Source organism: Diprion similis, chromosome 7, assembly GCF_021155765.1.
Source record: "Diprion similis isolate iyDipSimi1 chromosome 7, iyDipSimi1.1, whole genome shotgun sequence".
Classification (NCBI taxonomy): Eukaryota; Metazoa; Arthropoda; class Insecta; order Hymenoptera; family Diprionidae; genus Diprion; species Diprion similis.
Genome location: NC_060111.1, coordinates 2,676,510 through 2,688,466, shown reverse-complemented (window position 1 = coordinate 2,688,466; position 11,957 = coordinate 2,676,510). Strand labels below are relative to the sequence as shown.

The window sequence follows — 11,957 nt, the reverse complement described above, 5'->3', positions numbered from 1 at the left end:
TCATACAAATCAATTCGGAGACCAGAAATTTTCGGCTCCAAAAATCGCAAAAAAAGTAAGGCTAACCCCTTTGGATTTTTGGCGAAAATTTCGACGACTTTGAAAAGTGCTGCAATTAATTCTTTAGGGCACTATTCCGACGTAATTTTGCGAGAGAAATCGATCGAGCGCAGTCCCAATACGCTGCGAGCAACGGATCAAAAGTTACAGCCAAAAAACTGCAGATTTTCATCGTCATTTCTTTACTGTAGGTCCTACGCTCTTTTTAATGTGGTTTTTGAGTTCCTGGGGTTCCAATTAGCCCAGAAACGGTCATACAAATCAATTCGGAGACCGGAAATTTTCGGCACCAAAAATCGCAAAAATAGTAAGGCTAACCCCTTTGGATTTTTGGCGAAAATTTCGACGACTTTGAAAAGTGCTGCAATTAATTCTTTAGGGCACTATTCCGACGTAATTTTGCGAGAGAAATCGATCGAGCGCAGTCCCAATACGCTGCGAGCAACGGATCAAAAGTTACAGCCAAAAAACTGCAGATTTTCATCGTCATTTCTTTGCTGTTGGTCCTACGCTCTTTTTAATGTGGTTTTTGAGTTCCTGGGGTTCCAATTAGCCAAGAAACGGTCATACAAATCAATTCGGAGACCAGAAATTTTCGGCTCCAAAAATCGCAGAAAAAGTAAGGCTAACCCCTTTGGATTTTTGGCGAAAATTTCGATGACTTTGAAAAGTGCTGCAATTAATTCTTTGGGGCACTATTCCGACGTAATTTCGCGAGAGAAATCGATCGAGCGCAGTCCCAATACGCTGCGAGCAACGGATCAAAAGTTACAGCCAAAAAACTGCAGATTTTCATCTTCATTTCTTTGCTGTTGGTCCTACGCTCTTTTTAATGTGGTTTTTGAGTTCCTGGGGTTCCAATTAGCCAAAAATCGGTCATACAAATCAATTTGGAGACCAGAAATTTTCGGCTTCAAAAATCGCAAAAAAAAAGTGAGGCTAACCCCTTTGGATTTTTGGCGAAAATTTCGACGACTTCGAAAAGCGCTGCAATTAATTCTTCAGGGCACTATTCCGACGTAATTTTGCGAGAGAAATCGATCGAGCGCAGTCCCAATACGCTGCGAGCAACGGATCAAAAGTTACATCCAAAAAATTGCAGATTTTCATCGTCATTTCTTTGCTGTTGGTCCTACGCTCTTTTTAATGTGGTTTTTGAGTTCCTGGGGTTCCAATTAGCCGAGAAACCGTCATACAAATCAATTTGGAGACCAGAAATTTTCGGTTCCAAAAATCGCAAAAAAAAGTAAGGCTAACCCCTTTGGATTTGTGGCAAAAAATGTCGACGACTTTGAAAAGTGCTGCAATTTATTCTTTAGGGCACTATTCCGACGTATTTTGCGAGAGAAATCGATGGAGCGCAGTCTCAATACGCTGCGAGCAACGGATCAAAAGTTACAGCCAAAAAACTGCAGATTTTCATCGTCATTTCTTTACTGTTGGTCCTACGCTCTTTTTAATGTGGTTTTTGAGTTCCTGGGGTTCCAATTAGCCAAGAAACGGTCATACAAATCAATTCGGAGACCAGAATTTTTGGCTCCAAAAATCGCAAAAAAAGTAGGGCTAACCCCTTTGGATTTTTGGCGAAAATTTCGACGACTTTAAAAAGTGCTGCAATTAATTCTTTGAGGCACTATTCCGACGTAATTTTGCGAGAGAAATCGATCAAGCGCAGTCCCAATACGCTGCGAGCAACGGATCAAAAGTTACAGCCAAAAAACTGCAGATTTTCATTGTCATTTCTTTGCTGTAGGTCCTACGCTCTTTTTAATGTGGTTTTTGAGTTCCTGGGGTCCCAATTAGCCCAGAAACGGTCATACAAATCAATTCGGAGACCAGAAATTTTCGGCTCCAAAAATCGCAAAAAAAGTAAGGCTAACCCCTTTGGATTTTTGGCGAAAATTTCGACGACTTTGAAAAGTGCTGCAATTAATTCTTTAGGGCACTATTCCGACGTGATTTTGCGAGAGAAATCGATCGAGCGCAGTCCCAATACGCTGCGAGCAACGGATCAAAAGTTACAGCCAAAAAACTGCAGATTTTCATTGTCATTTCTTTGCTGTAGGTCCTACGCTCTTTTTAATGTGGTTTTTGAGTTCCTGGGGTCCCAATTAGCCCAGAAACGGTCATACAAATCAATTCGGAGACCAGAAATTTTCGGCTCCAAAAATCGCAAAAAAAGTAAGGCTAACCCCTTTGGATTTTTGGCGAAAATTTTGACGACTTTGTAAAGTGCTGCAATTAATTCTTTAGGGCACTATTCCGACGTAATTTTGCGAGAGAAATCGATCGAGCGCAGTCCCAATACGCTGCGAGCAACGGATCAAAAGTTACAGCCAAAAAACTGCAGATTTTCATCGTCATTTCTTTGCTGTAGGTCCTACGCTCTTTTTAATGTGGTTTTTGAGTTCCTGGGGTCCCAATTAGCCCAGAAACGGTCATACAAATCAATTCGGGGACCAGAAATTTTCGGCTCCAAAAATCGCAAAAAAAGTAAGGCTAACCCCTTTGGATTTTTGGCGAAAATTTCGACGACTTTGAAAAGTGCTGCAATTAATTCTTTAGGGCACTATTCCGACGTAATTTCGCGAGAGAAATCGATCGAGCGCAGTCTCAATACGCTGCGAGCAACGGATCAAAAGTTACAGCCAAAAAACTGCAGATTTTCATCGTCATTTCTTTGCTGTTGGTCCTACGCTCTTTTTAATGTGGTTTTTGAGTTCCTGGGGTTCCAATTAGCCAAGAAACGGTCATACAAATCAATTCGGAGACCAGAAATTTTCGGCTCGAAAAATCGCAAAAAAAGTAAGGCTAACCCCTTTGGATTTTTGGCGAAAATTTCGACGACTTTGAAAAGTGCTGCAATTAATTCTTTAGGGCACTATTCCGACGTAATTTTGCGAGAGAAATCGATCGAGCGCAGTCCCAATACGCTGCGAGCAACGGATCAGAAGTTACAGCTAAAAAACTGCAGATTTTCATCGTCATTTCTTTGCTGTAGGTCCTACGCTCTTTTTAATGTGGTTTTTGAGTTCCTCGGGTTCCAATTAGCCGAGAAACGGTCATACAAATCAATTCGGAGACCAGAAATTTTCGGCTCCAAAAATCGCAAAAAAAGTAAGGCTAACCCCTTTGGATTTTTGGCGAAAATTTCGACGACTTTGAAAAGTGCTGCAATTAATTCTTCAGGGCACTATTCCGACGTAATTTTGCGAGAGAAATCGATCGAGCGCAGTCCCAATACGCTGCGAGCAACGGATCAAAAGTTACAGCCAAAAAACTGCAGATTTTCATCGTCATTTCTTTGCTGTAGGTCCTACGCTCTTTTTAATGTGGTTTTTGAGTTCCTGGGGTTCCAATTAGCCAAGAAACGGTCATACCAATCAATTCGGAGACCAGAAATTTTCGGCTCCGAAAATCGCAAAAAAAGTAAGGCTAACCCCTTTGGATTTTTGGCGAAAATTTCGACGACTTTGAAAAGTGCTGCAATTAATTCTTTGGGGCACTGGTCCGACGTAATTTTGCGAGAGAAATCGATCGAGCGCAGTCCCAATACGCTGCGAGCAACGGATCAAAAGTTACAGCCAAAAAACTGCAGATTTTCATCGTCATTTCTTTGCTGTAGGTCCTACGCTCTTTTTAATGTGGTTTTTGAGTTCCTGGGGTCCCAATTAGCCCAGAAACGGTCATACAAATCAATTCGGAGACCAGAAATTTTCGGCTCCAAAAATCGCAAAAAAAGTAAGGCTAACCCCTTTGGATTTTTGGCGAAAATTTCGACGACTTTGAAAAGTGCTGCAATTAATTCTTTAGGGCACTATTCCGACGTAATTTTGCGAGAGAAATCGATCGAGCGCAGTCCCAATACGCTGCGAGCAACGGATCGAAAGTTACAGCCAAAAAACTGCAGATTTTCATCGTCATTTCTTTGCTGTAGGTCCTACGCTCTTTTTAATGTGGTTTTTGAGTTCCTGGGGTTCCAATTAGCCAAGAAACGGTCATACCAATCAATTCGGAGACCAGAAATTTTCGGCTCCAAAAATCGCAATAAAAGTAAGGCTAACCCCTTTGGATTTTTGGCGAAAATTTCGACGACTTTGAAAAGTGCTGCAATTAATTCTTTGGGGCACTGGTCCGACGTAATTTTGCGAGAGAAATCGATCGAGCGCAGTCCCAATACGCTGCGAGCAACGGATCAAAAGTTACAGCCAAAAAACTGCAGATTTTCATCGTCATTTCTTTGCTGTAGGTCCTACGCTCTTTTTAATGTGGTTTTTGAGTTCCTGGGGTCCCAATTAGCCCAGAAACGGTCATACAAATCAATTCGGGGACCAGAAATTTTCGGCTCCAAAAATCGCAAAAAAAGTAAGGCTAACCCCTTTGGATTTTTGGCGAAAATTTCGACGACTTTGAAAAGTGCTGCAATTAATTCTTCAGGGCACTATTCCGACGTAATTTCGCGAGAGAAATCGATCGAGCGCAGTCTCAATACGCTGCGAGCAACGGATCAAAAGTTACAGCCAAAAAACTGCAGATTTTCATCGTCATTTCTTTGCTGTTGGTCCTACGCTCTTTTTAATGTGGTTTTTGAGTTCCTGGGGTTCCAATTAGCCAAGAAACGGTCATACAAATCAATTCGGAGACCAGAAATTTTCGGCTCGAAAAATCGCAAAAAAAGTAAGGCTAACCCCTTTGGATTTTTGGCGAAAATTTCGACGACTTTGAAAAGTGCTGCAATTAATTCTTTAGGGCACTATTCCGACGTAATTTTGCGAGAGAAATCGATCGAGCGCAGTCCCAATACGCTGCGAGCAACGGATCAGAAGTTACAGCTAAAAAACTGCAGATTTTCATCGTCATTTCTTTGCTGTAGGTCCTACGCTCTTTTTAATGTGGTTTTTGAGTTCCTCGGGTTCCAATTAGCCGAGAAACGGTCATACAAATCAATTCGGAGACCAGAAATTTTCGGCTCCAAAAATCGCAAAAAAAGTAAGGCTAACCCCTTTGGATTTTTGGCGAAAATTTCGACGACTTTGAAAAGTGCTGCAATTAATTCTTCAGGGCACTATTCCGACGTAATTTTGCGAGAGAAATCGATCGAGCGCAGTCCCAATACGCTGCGAGCAACGGATCAAAAGTTACAGCCAAAAAACTGCAGATTTTCATCGTCATTTCTTTGCTGTAGGTCCTACGCTCTTTTTAATGTGGTTTTTGAGTTCCTGGGGTTCCAATTAGCCAAGAAACGGTCATACCAATCAATTCGGAGACCAGAAATTTTCGGCTCCGAAATCGCAAAAAAAGTAAGGCTAACCCCTTTGGATTTTTGGCGAAAATTTCGACGACTTTGAAAAGTGCTGCAATTAATTCTTTGGGGCACTGGTCCGACGTAATTTTGCGAGAGAAATCGATCGAGCGCAGTCCCAATACGCTGCGAGCAACGGATCAAAAGTTACAGCCAAAAAACTGCAGATTTTCATCGTCATTTCTTTGCTGTAGGTCCTACGCTCTTTTTAATGTGGTTTTTGAGTTCCTGGGGTCCCAATTAGCCCAGAAACGGTCATACAAATCAATTCGGAGACCAGAAATTTTCGGCTCCAAAAATCGCAAAAAAAGTAAGGCTAACCCCTTTGGATTTTTGGCGAAAATTTCGACGACTTTGAAAAGTGCTGCAATTAATTCTTTAGGGCACTATTCCGACGTAATTTTGCGAGAGAAATCGATCGAGCGCAGTCCCAATACGCTGCGAGCAACGGATCAAAAGTTACAGCCAAAATACTGCAGATTTTCATCGTCATTTCTTTGCTGTTGGTCCTACGCTCTTTTTAATGTGGTTTTTGAGTTCCTCGGGTTCCAATTAGCCTAGAAACGGTCATACAAATCAATTCGGAGACCAGAAATTTTCGTCTCGGAAAATCGCAAAAAAAGTAAGGCTAACCCCTTTGGATTTTTGGCGAAAATTTCGACGACTTAGAAAAGTGCTGCAATTAATTCTTTAGGGCACTATTCCGACGTAATTTCGCGAGAGAAATCGATCGAGCGCAGTCACAATACGCTGCGAGCAACGGATCAAAAGTTACAGCCAAAATACTGCAGATTTTCATCGTCATTTCTTTGCTGTTGGTCCTACGCTCTTTTTAATGTGGTTTCTGAGTTCCTGGGGTTCCAATTAGCCAAGAAACGGTCATACAAATCAATTCGGAGACCAGAAATTTTCGGCTCCAAAAATCGCAAAAAAAGTAAGGCTAACCCCTTTGGATTTTTGGCGAAAATTTCGACGACTTTGAAAAGTGCTGCAATTAATTCTTTAGGGCACTATTCCGACGTAATTTTGCGAGAGAAATCGATCGAGCGCAGTCCCAATACGCTGCGAGCAACGGATCAGAAGTTACAGCTAAAAAACTGCAGATTTTCATCGTCATTTCTTTGCTGTAGGTCCTACGCTCTTTTTAATGTGGTTTTTGAGTTCCTCGGGTTCCAATTAGCCGAGAAACGGTCATACAAATCAATTCGGAGACCAGAAATTTTCGGCTCCAAAAATCGCAAAAAAAGTAAGGCTAACCCCTTTGGATTTTTGACGAAAATTTCGACGACTTTGAAAAGTGCTGCAATTAATTCTTCAGGGCACTATTCCGACGTAATTTTGCGAGAGAAATCGATCGAGCGCAGTCCCAATACGCTGCGAGCAACGGATCGAAAGTTACAGCCAAAAAACTGCAGATTTTCATCGTCATTTCTTTGCTGTAGGTCCTACGCTCTTTTTAATGTGGTTTTTGGGTTCCTGGGGTTCCAATTAGCCAAGAAACGGTCATACCAATCAATTCGGAGACCAGAAATTTTCGGCTCCAAAAATCGCAAAAAAAGTAAGGCTAACCCCTTTGGATTTTTGGCGAAAATTTCGACGACTTTGAAAAGTGCTGCAATTAATTCTTTGGGGCACTGGTCCGACGTAATTTTGCGAGAGAAATCGATCGAGCGCAGTCTCAATACGCTGCGAGCAACGGATCAAAAGTTACAGCCAAAAAACTGCAGATTTTCATCGTCATTTCTTTGCTGTAGGTCCTACGCTCTTTTTAATGTGGTTTTTGAGTTCCTGGGGTCCCAATTAGCCCAGAAACGGTCATACAAATCAATTCGGAGACCAGAAATTTTCGGCTCCAAAAATCGCAAAAAAAGTAAGGCTAACCCCTTTGGATTTTTGGCGAAAATTTCGACGACTTTGAAAAGTGCTACAATTAATTCTTTAGGGCACTATTCCGACGTAATTTTGCGAGAGAAATCGATCGAGCGCAGTCCCAATACGCTGCGAGCAACGGATCAAAAGTTACAGCCAAAAAACTGCAGATTTTCATCGTCATTTCTTTACTGTAGGTCCTACGCTCTTTTTAATGTGGTTTTTGAGTTCCTGGGGTTCCAATTAGCCCAGAAACGGTCATACAAATCAATTCGGAGACCGGAAATTTTCGGCACCAAAAATCGCAAAAAAAGTAAGGCTAACCCCTTTGGATTTTTGGCGAAAATTTCGACGACTTTGAAAAGTGCTGCAATTAATTCTTTAGGGCACTATTCCGACGTAATTTTGCGAGAGAAATCGATCGAGCGCAGTCCCAATACGCTGCGAGCAACGGATCAAAAGTTACAGCCAAAAAACTGCAGATTTTCATCGTCATTTCTTTGCTGTAGGTCCTACGCTCTTTTTAATGTGGTTTTTGAGTTCCTCGGGTTCCAATTAGCCGAGAAACGGTCATACAAATCAATTCGGAGACCAGAAATTTTCGGCTCCAAAAATCGCAAAAAAAGTAAGGCTAACCCCTTTGGATTTTTGGCGAAAATTTCGACGACTTTGAAAAGTGCTGCAATTAATTCTTCAGGGCACTATTCCGACGTAATTTTGCGAGAGAAATCGATCGAGCGCAGTCCTAATACGCTGCGAGCAACGGATCAAAAGTTACAGCCAAAAAACTGCAGATTTTCATCGTCATTTCTTTGCTGTAGGTCCTACGCTCTTTTTAATGTGGTTTTTGAGTTCCTGGGGTTCCAATTAGCCTAGAAACGGTCATACAAATCAATTCGGAGACCAGAAATTTTCGGCACCAAAAATCGCAAAAAAAGTGAGGCTAACCCCTCTGGAATTTTGGCGAAAATTTCGACGACTTTGAAAAGTGCTGCAATTAATTCTTCAGGGCGCTATTCCGACGTAATTTTGCGAGAGAAATCGATCGAGCGCAGTCCCAATACGCTGCGAGCAACGGATCAAAAGTTACAGCCAAAAAACTGCAGATTTTCATCGTCATTTCTTTGCTGTAGGTCCTACGCTCTTTTTAATGTGGTTTTTGAGTTCCTCGGGTTCCAATTAGCCTAGAAACGGTCATACAAATCAATTCGGAGACCAGAAATTTTCGGCTCCAAACATCGCAAAAAAAGTAAGGCTAACATCTTTGGATTTTTGGCGAAAATTTCGACGACTTTGAAAAGTGCTGCAATTAATTCTTTAGGGCACTATTCGGACGTAATTTCGCGAGAGAAATCGATCGAGCGCAGTCCCAATACGCTGCGAGCAACGGATCAAAAGTTACAGCCAAAATACTGCAGATTTTCATAGTCATTTCTTTGCTGTTGGTCCTACGCTCTTTTTAATGTGGTTTTTGAGTTCCTGGGGTTCCAATTAGCCAAGAAACGGTCATACAAATCAATTCGGAGACCAGAAATTTTCGGCTCCAAAAATCGCAAAAAAAGTAAGGCTAACCCCTTTGGATTTTTGGCGAAAATTTCGACGACTTTGAAAAGTTCTGCAATTAATTCTTCAGGGCACTATTCCGACGTAATTTTGCGAGAGAAATCGATCGAGCGCAGTCCCAATACGCTGCGAGCAACGGATCAAAAGTTACAGCCAAAAAACTGCAGATTTTCATCGTCAATTAGCCTAGAAACGGTCATACAAATCAATTCGGAGACCAGAAATTTTCGGCTCCAAAAATCGCAAAAAAAGTAAGGCTAACCCCTTTGGAATTTTGGCGAAAATTTCAACGACTTTGAAAAGTGCTGCAATTAATTCTTCAGGGCACTATTCCGACGTAATTTTGCGAGAGAAATCGATCGAGCGCAGTCCCAATACGCTGCGAGCAACGGATCAAAAGTTACAGCCAAAAAACTGCAGATTTTCATCGTCATTTCTTTGCTGTTGGTCCTACGCTCTTTTTAATGTGGTTTTTGAGTTCCTGGGGTTTTAATTAGCCAAGAAACGATCATACAAATCAGTTCGGAGACCAGAAATTTTCGGCTCCAAAAATCGCAAAAAAAGTAAGGCTAACCCCTTTGCATTTTTGGCGAAAATTTCGACGTTGAAAAGTGCTGTAATCAATTTTTGAGGGCACTATTCTGACGTAATTTTGCGAGAGAAATCGATTGAGCGCAGTCCCAATACGCTGCGAGCAACGGATCAATAAGAATAGGCACTTTTTCTTGACACAGGTAACAATAAGCCCAACGGGCCTGTCGAATGTGGCGCACCCTAGTTGCCCTACCTTTGTCCGAAGCAATATTCGGCGTCTGACTGTGAATAAGGAAGCGCCGATTCTCCGATGAGAGTCTCATCAAATAGTTGCAGCATCAGGTCAGGGATTTTTGCAATGTGTATGACTATTTTTTATTCACATAAAATCCGTCATAAAAATACATATCAATCGTAGAATCAAATATCGTTGACCGATGATATATATATTAGTCAACGCAAATATTTTTAATTCTTATTTTAAACAACTATTGGAACACCTTGGACCAATCATTTTTTCTGGAATGTCTTTCTGTTTCGAATTCAGAGCTGAAACGTAATGGCATGAATTGAAAATGATGTCGTATTTCTAATGCGGTAAATCTTAACACGTCTTGACCAACATACTCACAGACAATGTCAGAGCCCGCTGTGGAAAGCATTCGAACACTTTGCAATTCCTGCAGAAGCAGGGCATTGAATGATAACGCAGCTATTCGCAAAAACAGCTCCTGAATACCGTCACCAGTTCTAGCCGAAACGGCCCAAAATTCTGCTTGCAATGTTTGCGCCACCGCAAATGCGCGTCTTTCGATCACTTCGTAAACAGGGTTTGACTGTCCACATACGATAAATACATTCGTTACAATCAATACATCAATATAAAATGCAGGATTGCCCGTCAAATGGGGCAGCCTTATTGACCCGAACCTCTTTCATAATGTGATAATTCACAAATATAAGAATTAAGTGTACGAAGGAATCTTGAAAACTTTGTAACAGCTCCAGTCACAATTGAATAAACAATGACAAAAAGTAGGTCAAATCGAAAATGGTCGGGGTCGAAGGTTGACGCATTTAATGCGGAATACCGCAAAGATATAGTATTATGCACCTGTATAAAGGCGTGCGAGTTTACGATGTATTCTTATAATGTCTTAATTACCAATAGGTCTCTCTTGGTGCCAACCAAGAAAATTTGGCTTGTGCCGCTGTTACATCGCTGCGCTTCATCGAGCCATTGTCGGCAATGAGACAACGACATCAAGCTTCCCAAATCGAAGACAACGACGATTACTGAAAACATTACACAAACTTTAAGCTGTATCCATGCATCGGTAATAACAAATGTGATATACATTTACATAAACAACATAGACATAATCAACAAAAACACCTATTCTTCATCATTATAAATATACATTATATGTACAAACCATTCGCGCTTCTGTAATACGATGCCGCGATGCATTTAAACCTTTCCTGACCTGCCGTATCCCATCTAAAGGTAAATTCATTTACTAATAGCAAATAAGTATGCAAGTGGAAATACACTATAGGGTATAAGAAAGAAAAGAATTTTCGAAAATGCTAACATTTGTAAATTGTACGGAACACCCAACACGTCGAATCGTTCCACCTCAAAGTCCACCCCAATGGTTGCTTTGTAATTATTGTCGAAGAGTTTGTGACAGAATCTGTAAGATGTTGGTACGGTAATAATTAAATAATTAAATTCGCCGTTATTAAATTATAATTTGAAAAGGCGCGTGGCATTATAGTGCGTACCGATTGACCAAGGAGGTTTTGCCGACAGCCACATCTCCGAGCACGATAACTTTTGATATCTTAGGTATCAATAAAGGGCGTTCAGCTGTACATGTCTTACGGACCCGAATATCGAAATCCCTTTCCATGTATGGAGTTGCGTCTGATGAGAATGGTGGCTGCCACTTAGATACCTGTGTACGTAGATATTCTTTGCATTTTTCAGTTCAAATTCTCCTAAGGTGTACTTTTGTAAATCAATAAAAAAAAAATATAATGTAATATTTATATATATTTACTCATTTAATATATACCTATATGTATAAGATAATGAATCTACGATTTGTTACTAAGATTTGATTTATAGGCCTGTACGATAGTACATGACTGGTACAAATAATAAAGGCTTTATTCACCTATATTACCTGTCTTTCTTCGTGAGCAGTCTCCTTTATCATTTTATAAACTGCGGAGCGTGTTTGCATCATCGTGCTTCTCAGATTTATGCAAGTGCCTTTACGATGGTCTAGTCGCACATGGTCCTATGTCAACAATGATGACAAAACTGCCTAATTAATACTTTATGGGTGCGGAACGAGACGTGAATAGTTGTCTTATACCGTTCGCATACCGAAGCCCCCATGTACCAAACATTGGTTGCTGTGGCAGGTGCAACGTTGTAATACGCATACATACGAGTATGGCGTGTAATATCAGCACAATACACCATCAAGTCATTCAAGGAAGCGGAAACGATACGGTAAATTTCACGACGGACCACGTTTACAAGATTTCAAACGAAAACGCGATAACTCCTTATGAAAATATTTTTATTATAATTTGCAGTCATATAAAAATTTCC

General features: G+C 41.0%; 1 protein-coding gene across 1 annotated transcript; it reads right to left on the bottom strand.

Annotated features, from left to right (window-relative positions):
- Window positions 1-9,747: 9,747 nt before the first annotated feature.
- On the bottom strand, window positions 9,748-11,881 carry LOC124408292 (ras-related protein Rab-34). Its single transcript, XM_046885141.1, has 7 exons — window positions 11,521-11,881; window positions 11,117-11,289; window positions 10,924-11,025; window positions 10,765-10,829; window positions 10,494-10,624; window positions 9,960-10,164; window positions 9,748-9,877 (listed from the first exon to the last, which is right to left on the bottom strand). Exons 1-7 carry the CDS (start codon window positions 11,581-11,583, stop codon window positions 9,804-9,806), a joined length of 813 nt encoding a protein of 270 aa, XP_046741097.1. The 5' UTR covers window positions 11,584-11,881; the 3' UTR covers window positions 9,748-9,803.
- Window positions 11,882-11,957: the final 76 nt, after the last annotated feature.